The 25,359-nt window shown below is 44.2% G+C and overlaps 1 protein-coding gene across 10 annotated transcripts in view; it reads right to left on the minus strand.

The window, feature by feature from the left end:
• The window catches only part of agrn (agrin), a 466,151-nt gene that overhangs the window by 13,042 nt on the left and 427,750 nt on the right, over window positions 1-25,359 (minus strand). For 4 of the 10 annotated variants that reach the window (XM_032562688.1, XM_032562671.1, XM_032562732.1 and 1 more), the window contains 10 exons: window positions 17,642-17,732; window positions 17,234-17,398; window positions 17,026-17,134; window positions 14,528-14,539; window positions 10,566-10,682; window positions 8,493-8,676; window positions 6,492-6,579; window positions 5,817-5,840; window positions 2,971-3,003; window positions 46-270 (listed from right to left, as the gene is read on the minus strand). In XM_032562688.1, coding sequence (XP_032418579.1) covers window positions 46-270; window positions 2,971-3,003; window positions 5,817-5,840; window positions 6,492-6,579; window positions 8,493-8,676; window positions 10,566-10,682; window positions 14,528-14,539; window positions 17,026-17,134; window positions 17,234-17,398; window positions 17,642-17,732 — 1,048 coding nt within the window. The remainder of the gene's footprint in view (window positions 1-45; window positions 271-2,970; window positions 3,004-5,816; window positions 5,841-6,491; window positions 6,580-8,492; window positions 8,677-10,565; window positions 10,683-14,527; window positions 14,540-17,025; window positions 17,135-17,233; window positions 17,399-17,641; window positions 17,733-25,359) is intronic. The other 6 variants (XM_032562741.1, XM_032562712.1, XM_032562749.1 and 3 more) reach the window with 4 other exon arrangements.

Genomic DNA, 25,359 nt, shown 5'->3' on the forward strand with positions numbered 1-25,359 from the left:
ACAAGGAAGAAAGAAAGCTTCTGCTGCTGATTCCGTTTTTCTTACCTGCTGGCTTTGATGCGTATCCAGCGGTTGGTGTCGACACGCACCGATGACCTCAGCACCACGGCCTTGGAGCCCAGGTCGTAGGTCATCTGGACACGGCCATCCACGATGGCCAGCGCGATGTAGTCGGAGCGCTCCACGCCCTTCCCGCTCCACAGCAGCAGACCCTGCGTGGCCTCAGTCCGCACGCTCAGCTCAAACTTGTTGACCAGCAGAGCCTTTTCACTGGGAGGACACGGACAGAACATCAGAACCAGAACCAGACCCAGCAAGTCTTCAGGTAAACGTCTGAAGTTTATCTGGACTCAGTTACTAGCAGCCGCATGAAGATGATTAAAATACCTGAGAATAAATTCATCTTCATTTGCAGCAGCACAACCTTGCAATGATTTCATCTGTTTGGTTTGTTAGAAAAATCCAACCTTCAGTTTGATTAACCTTTAGTTTGATTGATTATTTTTATTTCAATGTGACGGTGCATATTAATGAATGTACAACTTTGTAGTAAATATACCGGATTTATCAAAATGCCCATTTCCATCCATCGTTCCATAAAACAAACACAAGAAAAACATTCATACAATTTCATAAATAATAAATACTATAAAAATAAAAACTACAAATGGAGTCAGAAAAACCCAGATGACTTCACTTTGCCACACCAGCAGTTGTTATGAAGTCGTTTTTCACACGTTCATTCATCCAGCTGGAGTTTTCATGATCTGATGTGACCAAAGTCATGAGTTTCCAATAACAGAAGATTTAAGAAAACCCATTTATGTTTGTCATGGTAGGACAGAAGAGACGTTTTTTGGAAACAACTCATTGATATGTGGCTAGTTTCTGATGGTTTCTATAGAAACGAGACAAAAAGATGCTGCTCTTTCTGCAGTTCTCCAGCAGCGAGCTTTGAAGGGGATTTTTTCTATTCTCTGTGCTGCTAAGATGAATATATTTATGTTCCATACTTGTCTCCTGTGGGAACAGCTTATAATGGTTTACTAATTATGAGTTTGAGATTATATGGGTACTAATAATCTTTGATTTTAACATCAATTACTTTTCATCTCACTGAATCAATGCTTTTAAATTAAAGGCTGGATTTTAAACTAAATCAGTGGGAGGTAATGCTGCTGCAGTAAAATATGTACTTGGAGGTAAGTACACATCACAACCAGGAATGCTCATAAATCAGCATTTTGTTATACATGATTTTAATGTATTTGCTGCTAAAATCCCTGAAATTTGGGCTGTGAGCCAAATTCTAACAGCATTCGGGTCATTTTAAGGAAACTAAGACAGAGCTCTGAAGTAGCGGGTTCTGTTTCTGTGTTAGCCTTAGCAACTTTACAGAGGCTAAACTAGGCAGCCATTATATCTCCCGCCTCTTCACCCAGTGCAGCATTGGGGGGGATGAGCTGATTCCTCTATCCTTAAGAGGCTTCCACCGCCTCAGCTGTGCAGAGGAAACCGACGCGCCTGGAAGAAGCCGCCGCTGCATACAGAAACACTTAGAGGGAAAACGCAGAAAATCCTAATGTAAACAGGCGGATTCTCTGCAACTGTTCGCTCGTCTGGAACGGATTCTGCTACTTTCAAAAGGAGTCTACACAGAAAGACAAAGACAGGGTGAGGAGGACGCATACAGCAACCAAGGATGGAAAAAAACAGAGATTACACAAGACACGTGGAGAGAAAGCAGCCGGCACACAGAACAGCAAACAAACGAAACGGGAAGGGAGGGGCGCTCTCCTGAATCAGGATACTTCACTATGAAACCAGCAAAATCTAAAACTTTTACAGGCCAGTTCACCTCAGCAGATATTTGCAACCCCCCCCCCAAAAAACAAGAAATTAATTTTTCCCCTTTACTCTGAAACCAGTACACCCCTTATATCTATCTAAAGCTGTTGAGGTAAACAGATTTAAGAGCATTGCATTTTCTATTTTTTTTTCCTCAAGGGGAGAAAAATAAGCATGAACAAACAAAAATGAAGCCTGGGTGAACCCGACTCCTGGCAAGCCCTCAAAGAGTTTACAAGGCCCAGTAAATCTCGCCGCAGCAGCTTGTCAGTGATAAGGTCAAGGTTATTAAAGGTGCAGAACGTATGATGAATAAAACAAGGCTGGTACTCAGAACTCTGAATCCCACTGCACTGATTCCTGCTGCGATGCTGCTGCTTTCTGGGCATCATCTGCTGCTCACAGGTCCTCAGAGGGCACCCACATTCTACCACTAGGTGGCAGTAGTGGTCAGAGGAAAACAAGCGACTGAGACGCTGAACTGGTAAGTTCTGTGCCACACTGTTACAGTCAGTAGTTACGCTTACATCAGGACCAAATCAGATGCTGATTTGGTCTTTTAGGACAGCATGGCGCCCCTATGTGTCGCATGTAAGTGCACACCCATTTTTCTGCACCACCAAAGCAATATATGCTAATATATTATGCACGATAAATCAGCACTAACATCTTTATTGACCAATTTCAGAAAATGATTTAAAATATCGGTCTAATAAATAAATCTGGGGGCGATTTAAATCTGGGTTTCTCTGCCTCCTGCTGGTCGTAGTCTGTCTTACATTCTTAACATCCAAACTTGTGCAGCCAATTATTATTTTAAAAATGTATTGATGTTACATGTTGTATAATCAGTGCCCTGATTCAAATGTTTTGATTAAAGTCCAAAGTTAATCAGACATTCCTGCCCGTGAAGCAGTAGATATATACGTAGATATGCATGTCAGGAGAGGCTGTTCGACACGTTAGCATATAAAAATGATCATTTTAAAACTTTTTCAATAGAACGGGAGGCTTCAGGCCTGTCAAAGGTCAAGGAGGGGCTGTCTGGAGAGGAGCAGAGGGATGAAACAAAGGTGGCATGCAAGTAAAGAGGGCAAAGTTGAAAAGCTTAAAGAGACTCACCTCTGGTCGGACGGGTTCTCCAGAGATTCGGGACTTAAGGGAGCAGGGAGAAAGTCATGCAGAGGAAGCGCAAACAGGGACAAGGAAACAAGGAGGAGGGAGGGAGGAAGGAAGGAAGAACACTGTGAGCCCAGCGCCTCACAGAAGTCTCCCTTAGAGACCCGGAGCTGCAAAAAGCTAATCTGCTGCACTCCTCCATCGACCGCATGGAGAGTCCAGAACAGCTGCTGTGGGATCACAGGAAGCATCAGCCCTGATAACACGGACGCTCCTCAATAAAACGCAACAGTCAGGATGGATGCAATGAAAAATATCCTAGCTTTTCAAGCTTTTTTGTAAAGATAAAGTACATTTACCATCAGCGACTGGCTTTAAAGTCAGCGTCCAATTATCGAGCAGCTCCTTTTTTTATATTTATGGCATCGCGCACCACAGCTCCGCTGCAATTACCTTCTGCTGAGAGATGAAAGCGCTGCATGAAAAAAAATTGGCCGATTGTCAAAGAATGGGGTCAAGCACAGTATCAGATGAGTCACGTGTGATTCGTCAACCTTAAAATGAGTCTAGAGAATCGACCGTTCGAAGAAACAGAAACGGCACCCGAAGGTGATAGTTTGACACTTTGGCCTTTTTACTTTCTACTTAACGGCCGCTCGAAAAAAACAGAGGTATTCATTATCTTTGTAAAATCCTGCTGAATTGATTGGTTTGCCTTGATCCACGCCCATCGTGGTTGCTCTTAGCGACTGTAACATCTATTAAACTTTGACAGTCTGGCTCCAAGGACTTCTGTCCCTCTAGCTAAGTGAGACTGAGGCCCAGGCTGCCCACTGTGGAGTGCTCTCCACTGGAGCTCTGCTATACACAGGCAGATAAATCTGTGATTAACACGTCACAGCATTTCACACTGCCGGCTCTGTAATTATTCAAAATTACAGTTAGAGATCTGAAAAAAAGAAAAAACTGTGGTGAGGATCGAGTTTTCAGTCGGCCTGATTGGAGCCGAGTTCTGCTTCAGCGCCTGGTTTACCTGCTGCCCAACCCACCAGGCAGGTTAAGCAGAGCTTATTTCATTCATTACACTGCTAAGCTAACTATGTAGCTTCTCTTTCTTTAGTTGTTCAAAGGTAAATTAGTCACTTCAATGTGCTTTCTAAGGATTATATGTGCAAAACTAATTGTGACATGGAAGGCAATAAATATTCAATAAATGAGAGTAAACGTCTGATGGCTCTCGTTTGTCAGATCAAAATGACTTTTGAAAATAACCTTTTACACACACTTTTCATTAAGTCCACATTTCTGTTTATAGAAATGTTTTTTTATTTTTTTTGTAGGCATGTGCATTTAGCATATATCATGTATTGTAAATCATTTTATAGGAATTTTGTTGTGTTGTCTCAATAACTTTCAATTGATGATGTTAAATAAAAAACAAAACTGACAGTGTTATGATAAAAGTTATTTTTCCTGTTTTGTCCACTGAAACAATGAATATCAGCAAATAAGGAAACACGATTAGATGCTGTTACAGCGGCATAAAGTAATATAAATCACACTTTTTAAGGGAAGTGGTGTCCTGACCATGCCTGTTTAAAAATGGAGGAATTTTTGCAAGGACAATGTTTGTGGTTGTAAAGTCATGAAGTTAGCTAAAAAACAGGTAATAAATAGTTTTTTTAATCAAAATTTTTATCGATATTGTAACAGAACTGCAAATTATAATAATAAAATTCTTAGTCCATATTGCCCCCAGACATCATTCTGTGTGCAATTATTCTGAAAAATGTTTTTCACTTGGTGATAAGTTCATTTACTGATTCCTCCAGTCAAACTTCCGGCTCAGGGAGCAGACCCTCCAGACTAGTGGCAGTAGCAATTAGCAAACAGCTGGTGGAACTGTGTGTCTGCTCAGCTCATTATAGGAGCTGCTCCTCAGTGAAACACTGGTAGAAACGGCTGTAAACGGCATAATGAGAAGCACTGCTATGATGACAGACCAAAGGCAGACTGATGCAAAGAGCTGGAGCTTCTTAAAGAGACAGAGCCCCGATTTCAAGGCGTTAAGTCATGTTTTGTTTAAGTCATATTTGATATGCAGCATTTTTATAACAACTGAAGATAACATAGTTATTTTATTGTACTATGAAATGGCTCTATGTGGCTGTAAAGTACACAACACTGCTCCTTTAAATCAAAGAATGTTCATAAGTTAGAATGGTCCAGTCAAAGCCTGGACTGAGATGCTGTGGAAAGGTTTGAACGTTGATGACCACAGAACCTCGCCATCCATTCTGAGTAAACTAGAGGTTGTGTTTTGTATCTTTAATCTTTCAGACTCTGCATGTGTAACGGGTCAGTGAAACATTTTGGACTGGCCTGTTTAACAGAATCCGTCTGTAATCCACTAAAGTTTTAGGTTCTAACGCGATGAAATCCAGAAGAGTTCAGGCGTTACGAACATTGAGGTCTCCTCCAGCTTTCAAGTGGCCCTCAGTCATTCCCACCTAAAGTACACTGCAATTCATTGCGTTTATGAACGAGTTACAACCATGCATAAATTATTGCACAATCATGGTACAGCAATTCATTTACTCTGGTTGAACATGAAGCTTATCATGCAGACATTCATGCTTCCCTTTGCATTGGAAAAAACAAAAAACTGACTGCAAATGTATTCCAAAATAATTAAATGTGTCAAATTAAATGATGGAAATGGAGTCTGCATGTGAAGATCTGTGAAAGCTGAATGTACTTTAATCTTTTTATTTGGGTTAACTGATTAAAATAAAATGAGTTGTTCTGTTAGTTGGACTTGATCTGAACGCCAGACTGAGTCTACTTACTCTGGGATCTCATTGGTCAGTTGGCTTGAAAGGAGAAGACAGTGAGGGACATTCATATGAGACACAGACAGGAAGTGGACGGCAGATAGAGGGACAGGGACAGATGCACATTAAGACGCAGACGTGAGGCAGACCCCAGGTTTTCACACAGCGCAGTGTTTGTGTGAAGAGCAGCGACCATACGCCTGCTGCCTTTGTTGCTTCATCACTTCTACACTTTATGCAAACCTGGAGGCAACCAAAACACAAAAACTACATCATCATCTGTGTCTTCAGGTTGTTGTTTTGTTTTTGTCTCACAAATCTGTCTCTTTCCTTCAGCTGACAAATCTTCAGACTCCTGTTGGATAACAGAAATTGATCCAATCAGGATAATAAGTCGTGCGTTCCTGTTGTCCGGCGGCAGCGACTGCAGAGCGGAGCGGCGAGCCGGCAGCTCGGGGCGAGGCTGTGATTGCTAAGTGTCTGGCTAATTAGAGAAATCCTGTCAAAAGCGAGGCAGGGTCGCCCACAGACACAGAGAGAGCTATTAGTGAGGCTCTTAGGTTCCCTGAAGCCCTAGCGCTGATGATCCCATCACACTCACCAGGGGAGGAGACGGATAGACAAGACGGTTATTTGGCTAATAGCTGCTACTGTGGAGATGAAGCTTAAAAAGACGTTCTTCCTCCTCACCTCCTCGTCACGGCATTGTGGTACTCGATGAAGGTCCGTCCGTCGAAGGCGATGGCCTCCGTCTCTCCGGCCGACTTCTCGTGGATAGCTGGCAACAGAGAGCAAAAACACTCAAGAGGATGAGACCACACCGAATCGATGAAGAGCAAAGGGGTTGGCTGGATTTAATCACCGTGAGAGGGGACAGCGACTGCACACACAAGGTTAATGCAGATGATGAAAGGGACGGGCAACCCCGCTTCCTTTCATGAATATTCAGCTGACACTTTTAATCATTTTCACAGCTGATCTATTACTTCGATAGCAACGCAGCGCGGCGCCCACATAAAAGAGACATCATGTATAATACTGATATCATTTGATAGGAAGAACAGAAGTCTGACTGATGGAGATGAACCAGGATCCAACTGGCCTAATCCAAGCCCTGCTTATTTAAATGATTCTTCAGGGCTTTGGAAATGTCCGTCAGTTTGTTCCTACTTTAGACCAACAAACTGCTTTTAACTTCAGGACAAAGACAATCTGGGTGAATGTCAGTTTCAAATGATGAGTTTATATCTGTGATAAACTTATTGTCCCTTATAACTGACTCTGGTGCTTCACTGCAGCAGTAACAGTGTTTTCTATCTGTGTGAAGGAGTTCAGAATAATATATGAAATATGGTTTATTTCAGCCACTTTGGACGTTTTGGAGTGTGAACCCTGGCTTAGGGTTACTCCACTACAGCTGGATCTGAGTCCAGAAAATCTTTATTTAGTTTATGTTTCATCCAGTCAGTGGTAAACTTTCTGGAGTGATGGTGGTTCTGTGAGCTGAAGGTCCAAACTGAGGTCAGGTTGTTCAGTATCCTTCAGTATCATCATCAGACCATCAGTGCTGGTGGATCACCTGGATGATCCACCAGGTGGACTCACACCTTTCTGACAGGTGTGAGTCAGACCTCTGTAAATCTGTGATGCTTTCATTGAGCTGTGGTTTAAATCTTTTCATTGTTCAGGCTTTAGATGGTGTTCTGGATCTTCTGGTTCTGGATTTGTCTTTGATTCTGCAGTAATCTCAGAATCCCGTCCAATCCTGGGAAGGTTTGCCATCTTTTTCTCTGATCGTGAACCTCACTGTGGTGGACTGGAGTCAAAGGTCAGTGGCTCTGCTTCTCATTTCTTCTTGAATTTCTTTTGACCTGGATGCTGTGTCTGTGATTCATCAGAGGGAAGAAACTAAACATTTCTAAGTGAAAACCTGCAGCTCAGACGGGAGAACGCTCCATCTTTCTGAGGTGTTTGATCCATTCTATTTGGCAAACTCTACATCTTTTTTATTACAACCATAAATAGCACCAACAATTGATGAAAATCAGTTTTGTATAGCCTGGTTGATTTGCTCCAAATCAATAGGGAGAAACATGACTAATTCATATTTTGCTTATTTGCAACATTTTAAAAGTTTGCTTATGATTTGCATAACAACTGGATGGAAAAATGTGATTTAGAGGTTTACACTATTCTCAGATATAATTAGATTAAACTGTCGTGAATTTTAATCAAACTTTTGAAATGTCCCCAAAAAAAGAAGAAACAAAACTCTTCAGTTTGGAGACAATCGACAAAGCAAAGCAGAATGTAACTTCATCAGACAACGGCACATGGTCTGTAAAAACAAGATGCAGCAGAGGCTACAAACAAGCATCTTAGAAACATGTTTTGCTGCCTACTTCATGCTGTCAGTCTGGAACAACTGAAATAATTTATTGATTCTGCAGGAGTGGCAGTAATCTGGTCTAGGTGAATAAAACTAAACCATAGAAATGTGATTAATAACAGCTGTTCTATCATTTAACATGGAGGGTTGTTGTACTTTCTCATAAGGCAGTAACTGCAGTAAATGTATAAGCATGTGTGCTGTTACAAAGAACGCAGCATGAGCTCCATCCAGTCATCTGGATTCTGATCTCAGCTGGTCAGCGGGCTAAGATCAGGTGAGACAGAAATGCAGCGACTCACCGTTCTGACACTTGTCCCCTGAGAAGCCGCTGGGACAGGAGCAGTCGTAGCCGTCCAGCTCCGGGTGGCAGCGGCCGCCGTTCTGGCAGGGCTCCTGGAAACACGGGTGGCCGTGGAACATGGCCACGTTGCTGGAGTTCAGGGCGTTCTCCTCGCGCAGGATGGGTGTGCTCATCAGCATGATCTGGAGGCAGAGGCACAGCTGGAGGTGGGACTGAAACGGTTCAGGTCTGTCTCACTGTGAGACATTTAATGAAGCAAACCTCACATTTCTGCTCCCATGTTTTAACATCTCACCTCTGAAATACACAACCACTGAAAAGATCATGGCAATAATATGTTATGATTGTTCTTAAAATCCAAGAGGCAAAGTAAGAAACAAAAGTGAGAGGTAAAGAAGTTTATACCACAGGCTTTAAGTTTGTATCTGCATGACATTATGAACCATTTAACACAAACAGACATCAAGTCTAAGTCAGGTTCCTAGTCCCAGACCTAAAGTCTGAGTCTAGTCCCAAATGTCTTGTCCAAGTCAAGTCTCGTGTTCCAACCTTAGGTAGACATCAGGTCCACAGTCTCTGTCCTATGCAGTGTCAGACTCAAGTCCTTATGACTGGCAGAAATTTTTTTATGTAATGTATGAAACTGAGCATTAAAACATACAACAATAAATATGGCGCCTAGTGTTAGATGGACCTAAAATCTGATTGGAGCACAGAACATGTTAGGCGACCTCAACAAACAAACTCGGTTCAGACCTGAACGAGGAGAACATTGTACTTCCCCTCAGAGTAAATTTAAAAGTTAATTCCAAGTCTGATCATTCTGTCATAATCTATCACAACTTTTCAAAACATGTTCCACTGCAGACTAGCCCAATTTGCAGCAGAAGAGAGCAAGTGTTTCATTTAGTTTTGGAGAACAAGGCAGGTTTTTCAGTGGACGAGGCATGCTAGGAAACTTTTTAAATGTTTTGATGCAGTGGGCGATTTCTAGGACAAATGTAGGCAGCCTCTCTGCAGGGGGCGCAGGGTTAGCAGGAGGCTAAGCAGCAGATACAGAAAACATGTTTACAGCTGACAGAGGCGCATTGAGCAAGACCTGCAGGCAGCTACATACATGGAGAACTAATACGGCACACAATGCAAGGTTTGGAACATACATTGCTTCTTAGAAGAAAAGTATATCTGAGCTTAGATCTGTTAAAATATCTGTTAAAATTTAAATACAAATACTGTATGTATTAAATTCTTATCATCCTTTGAATTTCAGCTGGTTCAGTTTCTTGTCTTTTATTGCAGCTCATCTGAACTTAACTCACAGTAAAAACGATCACAATCTATTTTCCTTCTATTACAACATTTAACAAAATGATATTGTGTTTCTTTTGAATTGAGAGCATTCATTTAAAGGCCATTGAGTTTCTCTGGTGAAGGATCATTAAATTTAATGACTGAACACATCGTAGGATCTAGGGTGGGGTTACAGTGAAGCTGCAGATACCATGTGTTTCAGACAATGCTTTCAAAGCAACCAATTAAACAGCACATCAAAACTCAAATAAATGCCGTCTTCCACATAATTAACAATTCCCCAGAGGCAAAGCATCATAAATGTCGCATTTTCTTTCTGATGGTCTCAAAACTGTTGGGGAGGGAAAGTTTGCCAACAAAAACTCTTGACAAGTTTCTGCAAACATTTCCATCCAGCCCTTTGTTTTTTAACAGAGTTATTCTGGGAGCTCAGAGATGAGCTGTTTGCTAGAAAGCTGAGAGAAGGAAAAAAAACTGGAAATTTGTCAGGGAAAGATCTGAGAGCAACAAAATGGAAGGACTTCAAAATATTCTAAAATTAGCACTAGCTAATCCTAATGAGCAGAGCCACTTCTCGTCACAGTGAGAGCTTATGATGGCAAAACGGATAAAATCAGACCGCTGTGGTCTGACAGCTGAAACCTTCTGGTCTGACTCCACCGCGGTTCACTGCCAGCCTCAAGAGTCACTGCAGTTCACTGCAGTTCACAGGAGTCAGAGGTGCATTGAGCAGCAGATCGTCAAACCTTTCTTATTTTACCTTCTGGATGGTTCCCTTGAATCCCTCTGTGAGTGCAGCAACTCTTGCTAGTTTGCTGTAATCGGGAGCGCCGCCGACGAACAGCGACTCTTTCAGGTTGAGATCTGTGTGCTTGTTCTGTTGAAAACAGACGGAACACAACAGAGATTTCAGAAGGTGAGACAGAGCTGACAGAGAAGATTCATTTCCATTTGAATCACTTATATACCCAGTCAGGAGTTTGCTATTTCCAGAAAAAGACTTAAGGGCTGCGATATGTGGTGGAAACCCAGGGCCTGTGACAAGTTGTCACACAACCTGCATTTCTTTTAGAAACGTTGTCAGATTATAAACACGTCAATGTAATTTACTGGGATTTCATCAGTAACACAGGGTAGCATGTAGTTGTGTAGCGAAGGTAAAATCATACATGATTTGGTAAAAACTGAAAAATAATCAACTGTTTGCAGAACTGCTGAACAGTTCCCACACCACCACCATGTTCGGCAATGAGACAACTCAAAATGTTCTGCATGTAAAATGAAAATGTTCAGAGCATCTTCATGACTGATAGCTGGCTCTCCTACCTGAGCTGCATGTCTCTGCACCTGCTCCAGAGTCACTATGCTCTGACTGTTTCTCTGTTTCTTTTAGGTTATGCTCACACAGCAGGTCTTGATGCTCAATTCCAATTATTTTTTGGAGGTTTTGCGACCGCAGTCAGATCTGATCCATTGGCTAAGTGGCTCAAAGCGACCCACATGTCCAGAAGAGCGCTGACGTCACACAGCAGCGCTCTGTTATGGCCGCCGCCGTCTATGGAGCCATTTTAAAGTTTATTCTGAAGTTATTCAACATCACAAGCCGAAGGAAGCTGGTGAAGGAGAGCTAACAGCGAAGGCCTTTTGTGAAGCATCAGTTTGGATGATGCACTGCAGTGACAAAGACATTATCATAAGTTCATAATGTTCAGCCATTGTTTATGTCTGAATTTAACACGTCTGGCTTCAGAATGATGCACGTCTCTCATCAATGATGCAAAGCCGGAAAAATTGCGACATGATTGTTCAGACTTTGAAAACAGTTGGATAGATATCTGATTTAGTAAAACCTACGGAAGTGGAACATATCGGATCTTTTTGGGGTGATAAGATCAGAAGAATCCAGACGTGGGTCACATTTCACTACCGAGTGTAACTGTATCATAATTAGGAACTATTTTGTGTGGGTCTATCACATAAATCTCAATAAAATGCATGAAAGTTGATGGCTGCAGTGTAAGAGAATTATTGTAGGAGGGTATGTATACTTTTATCAGGCCTCCGTGGCTCCGTGGCCAAGGAGGTAAAGATAGTGAATCAGCAGGGACTCTAGTGGCATTTTCATGCCTTCCACTAATGCTGAAACACTTCACACCAAATAAGCGACTTTTGAGTGATCAATAATCCTCTATGAGCCAGAAAATGGACAACAAAAGAAAATTAAGAGCAGGCTGCTCTTGTGATAGGGATAGGTCTTTGCAGACCTCTCTAATGAATAGCTGATTAGAAGCGCAGACTTTTCCAACAGATGACAGTGGAGTCAAATTAATTGTCATTCATCTGCAAGTCACGGCCATGAAATCTGATTCTCTCAGTCAGAGATTTGGGGCCAGCGATTCAGATTAGACAGAAGGGCAGGCTCACTTCAAAGATGGGTCATTAATGGTCTTTATTTATTTTGTATGGTGGTAACTGCCAGAAAGGGTAAGATGGAGTTAATGACTTGGAAGTGGGGGAACAGAGGACGATGGAAAAGGACAAATAAACAGGGAAGCTGGTGTGGTGGGCTTTTATTCAGGCAGCGATTCAGAGTGCAGGAGACAGCGAGGTCTGGCCGGGTCCAAACACCTGAACCCTGGCTGCAGCAGACGGATTCTCATCCATTTGTTCAGACTTTGTCAACAGTTCCCACCACATGTTGGCCAGACTTGGTCACCTAAGGCAGAGTGTCTGACAGAGAGCCGACTCTCCCCCACTCCATCCATACGTATCAGTGTCTTTCCTGGAATCTACTGTCATGGAGCAACACAGGGCGGGGGAAGGACAATAATAGTTTCCAAAATCTTTCACAACTAAATTCGTAAAGTTTTTGATCCATTTGATTTCAGCCCTCTTTCGTAGTATTTGCTAATCTCTAGCAGCTTTTCACACCTACAGGATGAAATCTAAACCCATTGTGTTTTGAGCTGGTTTCGTCTTTAGAGTCCTGCTGGAAGATGAACCTCCGCCCAAAGTTTTTTAGTCTTTTCAGGAACTAGCAGCTTTTCTTCCAGAGTTACATTGCGTTCAGGTCCATCTTCTCATCAACTATGGTAAACTATGTGAGGTACACATGTGACTGTTATCATGTTAACTGATTCTTCCACCTGAGCGGGGGCTCTCTGCTGCTCCTCAAGAACCACCATGGACATGGTTTGCAGTTCTGTTTCCAGATGATAGATTGAAGGTGATCCAAGCCAGCAATGTTTTATAATCTAATTCTGCATCAACCAGGTGATCTGCAGGTCTCAGAAAGTCACATGTAAGACTTCTTAAAACCTTTTTAATGCAAAAGGTCAAATAAAACTACAGATACAGGAGCTGGTTCTGGGATTCTGCTGTTTTACAGTTAAGAATAGAAATTATAACATCTTTGAGTCTCGTTTGTGGCTCTTGGCATTCAAGACATTTTAAGGCCTTTATTTATATGAATTAAGGTTTTGTGCTTCTCACACTGCAAACAGCCTTAACACACATGAAGGTTTTTTGCACATAGGGCACCGCCAACAGAAGTGAGGCAGCGGCAAAAACGAATGCAGATAATTTTACACTTACCTCTGACTGATGCAAAACTCCTAGTAACCAGTAGCCTGACCTGCCTCAAGTCACTGAAGATGTCTGGGCATAACTCAAACATTTGACATTCAGAAAAGTCTCTTGAGAAAACAAAGTTCACATACAAGAATATCTATGTGAACAAAATTTAAGAGGTGTGATTAACATATTTTTTATTTTAACACGGGGAAATGCATTAAAGGGGTCTGAATATAAATGTGAGCCCTTAAAGTAAAACTAGGTCTCATTTTTCTTACGTTTCACACTTAAGCAGTACTCTGTATTAGTCCATCAAATCCTTTTAAACTACATTGTAGTTTGTGATTGTTACATAACACTGAAAAAGGTCAAGGGTCATTAATACCTTGCAATTACTCTACCTGCAGCTGTGATTTTCATGAACCTTTCTAAAACTAAAGGTTGTGCGATTTACAGTCATTCTTCGGGGAAAAGGGCAGCTTGTGTTCAGTGTTTTCTAAAAATGGGGGACAATTTACACCCGCTGAACAGGGACAGTGGGATGGATGTGTTTGGCATGGCTCTTTGGGTGATGCGGCGTGAGTTTGAGTGTGTGTTGTTTAGGTGTGTGTTATTTGGGTGTGTGTTGGTTTCTGCAGGTCAAAGTCGGAGCAACGTCCTGTCACTACGGCGGATTGTTCCTGCGTCCAACAGAAGCGAGAACAAATGACGAGCGAACAGGCGGGTTTGGCTTAGCACCTCGCCGTCCATATACATCCTCCTTGTTCTCGCCGTTGCCACAGCCACGCAGCGCGCTGTGATCCCCCCTGCCCACGCCGTGCTAATGAAGATGTCTCTGTTGCTTTTAAACAATGGCCATCGTGAGAATGACTGCCTCTCTCTTTCTCTCTCTCTGCCACCCGCCTTCCCGCCCCCGCAGCAGATGGACCGAGATGAAACCCAAACCGTGCTCTTCAAGAGCATCTCGTCTCCGCCGCCGTGTGGCATGTAGGCTTCTGAAATGGTAAAGTTTTCACTCAGAAGTGGTAGTTTCAAAGCTGCAGACTTTTCTTTTATTGGATTTTTTATTGGAGGGATGGGAGGAGTGAGAGACTGGTGAGTGGCTGAAATGAAACGGGGATAAGGTGTGAGTGAGACTTGTCTCATTACCTTGCGTGATTTCTGATATCCAGAGAGCACATCATAGAGAAGGAAGAAAATATGGAAGAAGAGCGTTATTGGAAGGGGAGATCACTACGTGTTTGTGCTCACAGAGGCATGCAGGGTAGAGAAACATTCACCATCACCTCACAAGCATCTACCAGAGCGTCCAAATATAGCACAGAAAACCAACATAAAGACAACAAAACATGAGGAACGCATACTGCAACAGGGGTGTTCAATGTGTGGTCAGGGGCCATTTGTGGCCATTCAAATGATTTTGATAATATCACAATAAACCAAATTTTGCATTTTTAATTTGATGAATTTTGTGGCTACTTTGAACACCACTGTTTTAACAGATATACAATAAAGCAACTGTGTAAATAAGAAGCTGTCTAAAGTGGCCATGCATAAGGAAAAAATTAAAGAATAAATAAAAAAAAAACTTCATGGATGAATGACTGCAAATAGTGTCTCTTAAGCCCGCCTCATTCACTGACTGCCGCCATTAAATAAGAGGAGTAGATTTAGATTTCTCCTCTCCGTACCTTTTGAAAGTTTGGGTTTCATTACTGCAGCAGCCTGGGCGCTCTTTGATATGATGATTACTCCCAGCAAAGCAGAAATGTGTATGCTCATGTGTGTTTTCTCTACAGCTCTCAGCTCATGTAGCAGGGAACCCATCCATAGGCTCTCAGCTCATCCCGGGTGTCTCCTGTTTCCCCTGCAAACACACATCCTTGCTTCTCCTTACTCTTTTCTTTTAATAAGATTTTCTGCCCATGTTGCTGGAGTAAAACACGATTACCACGCTGATTTTTGGAGGAGAGACGGAGGAGGAGAAAAACAAAAAAACTGAGAATATTTTAAAGTGTAGAAGACTACAGAGCTGACAGAGAGAGTGTTCATAATCACAATCTGCACTCTTTAATCTAATTGGAAGACTTAGAGACTTATCCAGCGATTAGATCACCTTTATTTAGAGGCTGCTACCTGTTTATTGGTCTAGGCGATGAACTCAGAAATGTCATTATGCCTCTGTTGCTGCTGATATTGCTCCCTTATCTGCCTCCTCTCCCCCAGACGCCGCTGCAAAGGCACAATTTGACCAAATTGACTGTAAACCAGCAGTAAAGGCTGCTCTGGGTTTTTATGTATCACAACAGTTTTATCTGTTGGAGATGAGCGAGCTAAGCAGCCAGAGAGGTAAAGCTCTCAGATCTGAGTCAGCCGACCACTGAGGCCTTTCCTTCCCTCAGACAAACAGAGAAACTTTCAGCTGATCAGAAACTCAAACTTATTCAGATGTTAGTGCTCAATGCGTTGTGCTAACAACAGTACTCTGCTTGTGTGAATGAAATGATTAATCATGATGAATCGATTATTGAAATGATCGTCAACTAATTTGCCGATCAATTAATTGTTAACTTTAGCATAGAGACTCAGATAAAACACTCAGAGAGGTAATTAAACCAAAACTATAACAAAAATAGATACATTTCACTCTAAAAATGAAAAACCAACATGTTTTACCCAGAATCCTTCAGGTGGCTTAGTTTTAGTTTAACCTGGTTCAAGTTGTATTAAAATATTAACTATTAAGCAGCTTTTGTGATCCAATTATTAATCAGTTAATCCAGAGAATAATCAAATTAGCCATAATCTGTTGATATTTAATCTAGCAGAAAGTGATGAGCTTTTCACATGTTCATGTTAGAAAGATTTTTTAATCAGAAATGCATCGTTTGCAATTATACACTAAAGGAAAACTGTTATTGCAATATAGGCAAAAATGTTTATTATTTACAAAAGGAATTGGGTTATTTGTTTATTTGTATCCTTTATTGTTTTTCTAATATTGTATAAAATCAGCTTAAGGGGTTAAATTAAGAATCATATTTTTTACCTGATTAATCATCAGAATAATCTTTAAAATAATTGATTTTACTTGAATCAACGACAGTTAGTTGCATAGTGGATGAAGAAAGCTGAAAGTTTGATGTTTTCAGTTCAAATTACATCATAAATGTAACAAACTATTTAAACTTCCTCAAACGCTGAGGCATGTCTGCTTTTCATTTGTGCTGCAGTCACTGCTGTCTGGTCTGGTCCGGCATTATAGTCCATTTACAGAGAAACAAACTAGATTTATGTGACATATCTGGGCATATTAATGTTGCCCTGATGTCACTATGGATTAAGAGAAATCAAATATCTAACTGCCTTGCTGAGAGTGAATGCAGAGAATGAAACACCTTTTAAATTCTGCATCAAGCAGACCTTTGTAACTAGAATATTGTACATATTGATATATTAACTGCTAGGAAATGGCATTGTGCTTAAGAGTAGCACTGCAAATTAAAAACAGAAACAGCAAAAAGCCAAGAATGTGGCATTGATGGGTTGAAGCACACAGATGAGTATGCATGGCAGAAGCATGGCTAAGCACATGCCCAATGGTCCTGCATGCTGATTGGCTGCTCAGTTAGCTTGCTGTTTCTTACCGGTGACTCTCCTGAAGTTGCTTTCTCGTTCAACCGGATCTCGCCTTTGCGGAGGGAGCGCTCCAGCTTGATGGTGTTCCACACCTTCAGCTGCATCTGGTCCCTACTCCTGAATGACACAAAGACGCACACTGGACGTCAGAAAGCAGCCTCCTTATAATCTAAACATTGACGTGCTGCAGATGTTTTTCTGTTGAAGTGACAGGACCTGATAATAGCCGGTCCCTTTCCCAGATCGTAGCGAAACTCTAAGTAGCCATTGCTCAGGGACAGAGAGACGAAGTCTCCCTTTCCATCAGACTTCTGCCCATTGTAGAAGATCAGACCGTTGGAGTCATTGGCCATGAGAACCAGCATCATGCTGAACTTTTGACTGCATATAAGGAACAGACACATCCATGTCAACACACACTGTAGAGCTACCAAGATGCTGCAGCCTAAGCAAGGTTAGTTGTGTAATCTTCATTATGAATTCAGCTCAGCCTTAAAGAAGCATGAGCTCCTTCTCTGCCCCAGGCACAGAGCTGTTGGAACTATGAAAACTACACCATGTTCAGTGTTATCCGTAATATTCATCTAATGCCGTACAGATTTCACACTGAGACACGGGACTTACCGTAGATCATGCCCGTAGAGATGAAGCCCCTTGAGCTCCAGGTATGAGTCTCCGCTGAACAGAGGCATGTAAACGCCTCTCCGCTCAGCCACTGCAAAACAAATAGACGCAAAGAGTCAAACCTACAACCTGCCCTCCTTCTGTTGGCGGCAGAATTGAAATTCAGGGATAGTTGGCACATCTTTGAGGGAAACCTGTCAGAGATGGATGTGTGTGTGCGTGTAGCCCATGGGATTAAGACTTTCTCTCTACAGAGATAAAAAGAAGACAAGAAAACAAAAATCCTGAAATACTCATGCGAGAGCGATTACATAGCATGCCACTGGATGACAAAGAGCTCTGCAGACATGGAGAGTTTAACACACATCTGGGACCTTGGGAAATAATGGAGCTATTGTGTTCTGGCAGGCCTTTTTGCAAATTCATGTTTTTGCGACGTGCCTCCGCCTGGCTGTCTGGACTCATTAAGACGGGCACCGAGCCATCTTCTGACAAGTGGCCTGACATTAAAAATCATTCACGTGTCACCCGAAGGGGGAGGGAGGTGTTTAAAAAAACACCGTCATTCAGCGCCACGCCATTTCCTAAACATGCAGATACCTTTGCAGCTGGTAAGGCAGCTTTTATTTGTAATTGGCTGGGATTAGCAGAGTTGAGTCAGACTGGAGGAGGAAGACTCAGATGAGGAAGCTAATTAGCTATTGTGCAGAAGACTGCTAATTATGATGGCACCAACCATGGAAATGAGGGGCAAAAATAGGAACAAACTAAATTCTTTGCTAAACTAAACTCCACTGGAGCGAGAAAAGAGGCTCACAATTTACTTTCTCAAGCAGTGTGTGTGTGTGTAAGCGTGTGGGGGTGTGTGGGTGTGCGTGTGTGTGTGGGTGGGTGGTTTTTTTCTCCTCTTCACCCATTTGCTCGGCCCGATACAAGGATCAATAAGACACAAGAGGTCAGCCAGTGTCAGGAAAGCACACATCGGCACCGAGCAGAAGAAAAAGAAGAAGAAAAAAGTTAGATAAGCAGAAGTTTTTCTATGCAACCTTTAGCTAAAATGTCAGATTAATGAGCAAAATGAACCTTTTTCACTGAGGTCAATGTTTATGCTCTGGGGCATCTCTTATTTATACTTTAGGAAAGGGTTATATCCTTAGTAATTGCAGCAAAGCCCTCAAAACCCAATAAACCAAGACAGGCAGTACCAAAGGAACCAAAGCTCACATTTTTACCTCTTAAAAGTCCAATGGTGTATATTTATCCACTTACAAAATGTACACTGACAATAAAAACCCAACTGGACAATGAAGTATAGATTCCCACTGCTGGATTTCTCTGGCATTAGGAACCAACATGGCAGACAGAACCTGATCCATGATGGACGGTGAAGCTGCAGCTTCTGGTGACTCATCAGCTTTAGACGCTTTAAGAGGAACAAAGCGCTTCTCTCTCTCTTTCTCAAGTATCTTACAGCAGTTTTGCAGTAAAACTGTTGGGATGTCGTAATGATTCTAATTGGTGAAGCCCCCTAGTGAAGGATAGAGCCAACACCAATCAATCCCAGAACAGGCTTACTAGCTGAATCCAGAAGTACAGATTCCAAATGCCTAGAATAAATTGACACAAGCATTAATTGATGAAAAATAACAATTCTGTTTTTTTGGCTTATGTCAGCTAATATGAATGAATGAAATGTTTTTTTTTTTTTTCTCTTTTCCAAAATCTGTTTATTGTCTTTTATATTTCAAAAGACAAATTGAAATATAATTTGTTTTGTGTTTTGTGTTTAACTCACAAAAACACAAAACACCTAATAAAACCAAAAGAAAACACATTAACAACTTAAACATTCAAGGTGACAAACATTAGTTGATTGCAGTGAGACAGATTACTTTAAGTTTGTTATCTCAGGGGTGTAAGTTGAGACTTAGTCCAATAGATTTAATCAAAGTCCACAAGCTGGTAGGAGGTGATGGCATCGTCCTCCTGCTTCTAGACATCCAGACATCAGTGTTTCATTTTCGTACATTTTTCGAGCAAGTGAGTACATTTGGAATTAACATGAAGATAACAGACTTACAGACACTATAAGAATATAAACATAAGCAAAATTAGCTAGAGTGCATTCAGTCAATCATCATTATGAGTATTTATATTTTCCAAGAATAGCAAAATTTTTTCCCATATCTTTTTGAACACACAATATTTACCCTTAATCATAAAGGTGAGTTTCTCCAAGGCAAGAGAGCTTGACAATGTAGACATCCAAGTTTTTAATTGAGGTCTGGCTACAGATTTCCAGGACCTGGCTATACTATATTTAGCCTGTACCAAACAGTAAATTATGGACTTTTGATCAACCTTGCTTATTTGAGTTTGAGTGGGAAAAATTCCTAAGGTACACAACCTAGGACAGGGATTAAGTTTAGTACCAACCATAAGTGAAATTTTATCCAAAACCTCCTTCCAAAAACTCTGAATCTCAGGACATTCCCAAAGGCAGTGGATCAAATTGCCTTTATCTCCACATTTAGTACATGTATCCGGAATGTTGGAATGAAATTTATTTAGTAATGTTGGAGTGACATATGCTCTCATCAACCATTTGTATTGGATTAACTTACATTGAGTATTAAAAGATTGTGTCTGTGCCTTCAGACAGGCCCTCTGCCATTCCTCTACTGATATATTACATTTCAAGTCTTCACACCAGGCCATTCTTTTGTGTTCTGAGGATGTCTGGGATTCTGTCTTTCATGATGTTATAAAAGCGGGATATTAGGCCCTTCTTCAAATGGTAATTTGTTGCCAGTTCTTCTATAGAAGTAAGAGTAGGTAAAGTTAGAGACTTTTGAGTACCCAAGACAAAACTTCTGATTTGCATAAACTTAAAAAATTGTTTAGTTGGAATGTCAAATTTCTGTTTCAAATCTTCAAAACTCATCATAATCCCTTTATCAAATAAATCTGAAATTTTGCATAAACCCTTAGCATACCATGTTTTAAAACCCATGTCTTTGAACCTACCTGGGTCAAATGTCATGTTGCCCCAGATCAGGGATAATTGGGATTGTGTTGGTATTTCATTTTTGAATTTATGTACATCATACCGTACTCGGATAGTGTTAGGTATTGGGTTAGGGTACCCCTTTTTGGGGTTTTCTTTTCCTTTTTGTTCGTCTGTGGTTCCGTTGGTTGTCCACCGGATAGCGTCAGAGGCTGCCTCCCGGGCAGGGCGTTACCTGCGGTTCAGCACACCTGTTGGTCATCATCTAATCATTCTGAGGTTTAAGAGGAGCGGACTGACTGCACTTCTTCGCCTGAGTGTTTGCCAGTGATGGTATCTTGAGCCTACCCGGAGTTACTCTCTGTGTTTTCTCCTAGCGAATCTTCTCTAAGTAATCCTTTGTTGCCTTCCTGTTCCCAGGTGTTCCTAGCGACGCCGTGTGATCTCCTCGTAAAGATCTCGTTCTGGGCCTTTGGATAACCCATCCTCGTGACGCCGTGGTGAATACCCACTGGTTGTCCGAGTCCCTCTTCAATCTCCTCAGTTGGATCTCAAGCCGAACCCGGACCTGCCAGTTAGCAGTAGGACCGCTCCTCTACCTCCCTCCACGCCTGGATCTACCTGTCCGTCCTCCACCGCAGCCTCCACGTAGCAACCCGGAACCACCCCCATCGAGCAGTACTCTGGAATCCAGATCACCTCCCAGGACCTGCAAAATAGGAGACGAACCCCGAGCCCGCAGCCTACCCTCTCCCAGCAGTCATTATTCGACAACACAAGTAAGACTGTTCCAGTAGTACCCGTGTAGCTCTCATTTCCTACAACCTTGAACTCAACATTTTATCTGTTGTCCTTCATTGTGCCAGCGACTCCGTGACCCTGCCCCCCTCCTGGAAAGACCCTGATCCATCTTATTTTGCTCAATTGTATTCAATAAACATTATACTACTGATTTCTTTACTCCTGTCGTTTTCTGCATGTGGGTTAAAAAACTAGATCCAAACATGACAGACAGTGTTTTTAACAAATGGGTTTGAAGTATTATTTAATAACTCTTTGCATTTCCTTGAGTATAGACATGAATTTAGGGATAAGGGAGTGGTTTTTATATTTTCTATATTTACCCACGACGGAGCAGTTGCTGAAAACCAGCAGGATGCACTAGAGAGCTGAGCAGCCCAATAACAGCACTTGAAATTTGGCACACCTGGCCCTCCTGTGTCATACAGAAGATATAATAATGATAAACATAATCTGGCTCGTCTGTTGTTCCAAATGAAGTTATTTAGGATTGTTTGAATTTTTGTAAAAAAACTGTCGGGAGGATTAAGAGGGATGGCCTGGAAAAGATATAGAAATTTAGGGAGATCGTTCATTTTGAGAATATTTATACGGCCAATCATAGATATAGGTAAGGTAGACCATCTATCTCCTCCATGGGCTGCCACCTTATCGTGGTGGAGGGGTTTGAGTGTCCCAATGATCCTAGGAGCTATGCTGTCTGGGGCTTCATGCCCCTGGTAGGGTCACCCAAGGCAGACAGGTCCTAGGTGAGGGACCAGACAAAGAGCAGCCCAAAGACCCCAATGATGAAGGAAAACTTTGGACTTGGTGTTCCCTCGCCCGGACGCGGGTCACCGGGGCCCCACTCTGGAGCCAGGCCTGGAGGGGGGGCACGATGGCGAGCGTCTGGTGGCCGGGCTTTTACCCATGGAGCCCGGCCGGGCTCAGCCCGAAGAGGAAACATGGGCCCCCCCTCCCATGGGCCCACCACCCGTGGGAGGGGCCAAAGGGGTCGGGTGTAGTGTGGGATGGGTGGCAGCAGAGGGAGGGGACCCTGGCGGTCCGATCCTCGGTTGCAGAAACTGGCTCTTGGGACGTGGAATGTCACCTCTCTGGTGGGGAAGGAGCCGGAGCTAGTGCGTGAGGTCGAGAGGTTCCGGCTAGAAATAGTCGGTCTCACCTCGACGCACGGCTCTGGTTCTGGAACCAGTCTCCTTGAGAGGGGCTGGACATACTTCCACTCTGGAGTTGCCCAAGGTGAGAGGCGTCGGGCAGGAGTGGGCATACTTGTTGCTCCCCATCTCGGCGCCTGTACGTTGGGGTTTACCCCGGTGAACGAGAGGGTAGCATCCCTCCGCCTACGGGTGGGGGGACGGGTTCTGACTGTCGTTTGTGCTTACGGGCCGAACGACAGTTCAGATTACCCACCCTTTTTGGAGTCCTTAGAGGGGGTACTGGAGAGTGCTCCTCCTGGGGACTCCCTTGTTCTGCTGGGGGACTTCAACGCTCACGTGGGCAATGACAGTGAGACCTGGAGGGGCGTGGTTGGGAGGAACGGCCCGCCCGACCTGAACTCGAGCGGTGTTCTGTTGCTGGACTTCTGTGCTCGCCATGGATTGTCCATAACGAACACCATGTTCAAGCATAAAGGTGTCCATATGTGCACTTGGCACCAGGACACCCTAGGCCGCAGTTCGATGATCGACTTTGTCATCGTTTCATCGGATCTGTGGCCGTATGTCTTGGACACTTGGGTGAAGAGAGGTGCGGAGCTGTCCACTGACCACTACCTGGTGGTGAGTTGGCTCCGGTGGTGGGGGCGAAAGCCGGTCAGACCTGGCAGGCCCAAACGTGTTGTGAGGGTCTGCTGGGAACGTCTGGCGGAATCCCCTGTGAGACGGAGCTTTAACTCCCATCTCCGGCAAAACTTCGAACACGTCCCGGGGGAGGTGGGGGACATGGAGTCTGAGTGGACCGTGTTCCGTGCCTCCATTGTCGAGGCGGCCGATCGGAGCTGTGGCCGCAAGGTTGTCGGTGCCTGTCGCGGCGGCAACCCTTGAACCCGCTGGTGGACACCTTCGGTGAGGGATGCCGTCAGGCTGAAGAAGGAGTCCTATCGGGCCTTTTTGGCCTGTGGGACTCCGGAAGCAGCTGATGGGTACCGGCGGGCGAAGCGGCATGCGGCTCGGGCGGTTGCTGAGGCAAAAACCCGGGCGTGGGAGGAGTTTGGAGAGGCCATGGAGAAAGACTTCCGTACGGCTTCGAGGCGATTCTGGTCCACCATCCGGCGTCTCAGGGGGGGGAAGCGGTGCAGCACCAACACTGTTTATAGTGGGGATGGTGTGCTGCTGACCTCTACTCGGGACGTTGTGGGCCGGTGGGCAGAGTACTTCGAAGACCTCCTCAATCCCACCAACATGCCTTCCACTGAGGAAGCGGAGCCTGGGGACTCTGGGTTGGGCTCTCCAATCTCTGGGGGCGAGGTCGCCGAGGTGGTTAAAAAGCTCCTCGGTGGCAGGGCCCCGGGGGTGGATGAGATCCGCCCGGAGTTCCTTAAGGCTCTGGATGTTGTAGGGTTGTGTTGGTTGACGCGACTCTGCAATGTCGCATGGACATCGGGGGCAGTTCCCCTGGATTGGCAGACTGGGGTGGTGGTCCCCCTGTTCAAAAAGGGGGACCGGAGGGTGTGCTCCAATTATAGAGGGGTCACACTCTTAAGCCTCCCTGGCAAGGTCTATTCAGGGGTCCTGGAGAGGAGGGTCCGTCGGATAGTCGAACCTCGGATTCAGGAAGAGCAGTGTGGTTTTCGTCCTGGTCGTGGAACGCTGGACCAGCTCTACACCCTCGGCAGGGTCCTGGAGGGTGCATGGGAGTTCGCCCAACCAGTCTACATGTGTTTTGTGGACTTGGAGAAGGCGTTCGACCGTGTCCCTCGGGGAACCCTGTGGGGGGTTCTCCGGGAGTATGGGGTACCGGGCCCTTTGATACGGGCTGTCAGGTCCCTGTATGACCGGTGTCAGAGTCTGGTCCGCATTGCCGGCAGTAAGTCGGGCTCGTTTCCGGTGAGAGTTGGACTCCGCCAGGGCTGCCCTTTGTCACCGATTCTGTTCATCACTTTCATGGACAGAATTTCTAGGCGCAGCCAAGGTATTGAGGGGATCCGATTTGGTGGCCTTAGGATCTCATCTCTGCTTTTCGCAGACGATGTGGTCCTTTTGGCTTCATCAGATCGTGATCTGCAGCTCTCGCTGGAGCGGTTCGCAGCCGAGTGTGAAGCGGCCGGGATGGGGATCAGTGCCTCCAAATCCGAGGCCATGGTCTTGAGCCGGAAAAGGGTAGAGTGCCTTCTCCGGGTCAGGGGGGGTGTCCTGCCCCAAGTGGAGGAGTTTAAGTATCTCGGGATCTTGTTCACGAATGGGGGAAGAAGGGAGCGGGAGATCGACAGGCGGATTGGCGCAGCGTCTGCTGTCAAGCGGGCGCTGTACCGGTCCGTCGTGGTGAAGAGAGAGCTGAGCCAAAAAGCGAAGCTCTCGATTTACCGGTCGATCTACGTTCCCACCCTCATCTATGGTCATGAGCTTTGGGTCATGACCGAAAGAACGAGATCGCGGATACAAGCGGCCGAAATGGGTTTTCTCCGTAGGGTGGCTGGGCTCTCCCTTAGAGATAGGGTGAGAAGCTCAGTCATCCGGGAGGGACTCAGAGTAGAGCCGCTGCTCCTTCACATCGAGAGGAGCCAGTTGAGGTGGCTCGGGCATCTGGTCAGGATGCCTCCTGGACGCCTCCCTGGTGAGGTGTTCCGGGCACGTCCCACCGGGAGGAGGCCCCGGGGAAGACCCAGGACACGCTGGAGGGACTATGTCTCTCGGCTGGCCTGGGAACGCCTCGGGATTCCCCCGGAGGAGCTAGAAGAAGTGGCTGGGGAGAG

The sequence above is a fragment of the Xiphophorus hellerii genome, chromosome 1, assembly GCF_003331165.1.
Source record: "Xiphophorus hellerii strain 12219 chromosome 1, Xiphophorus_hellerii-4.1, whole genome shotgun sequence".
Classification (NCBI taxonomy): Eukaryota; Metazoa; Chordata; class Actinopteri; order Cyprinodontiformes; family Poeciliidae; genus Xiphophorus; species Xiphophorus hellerii.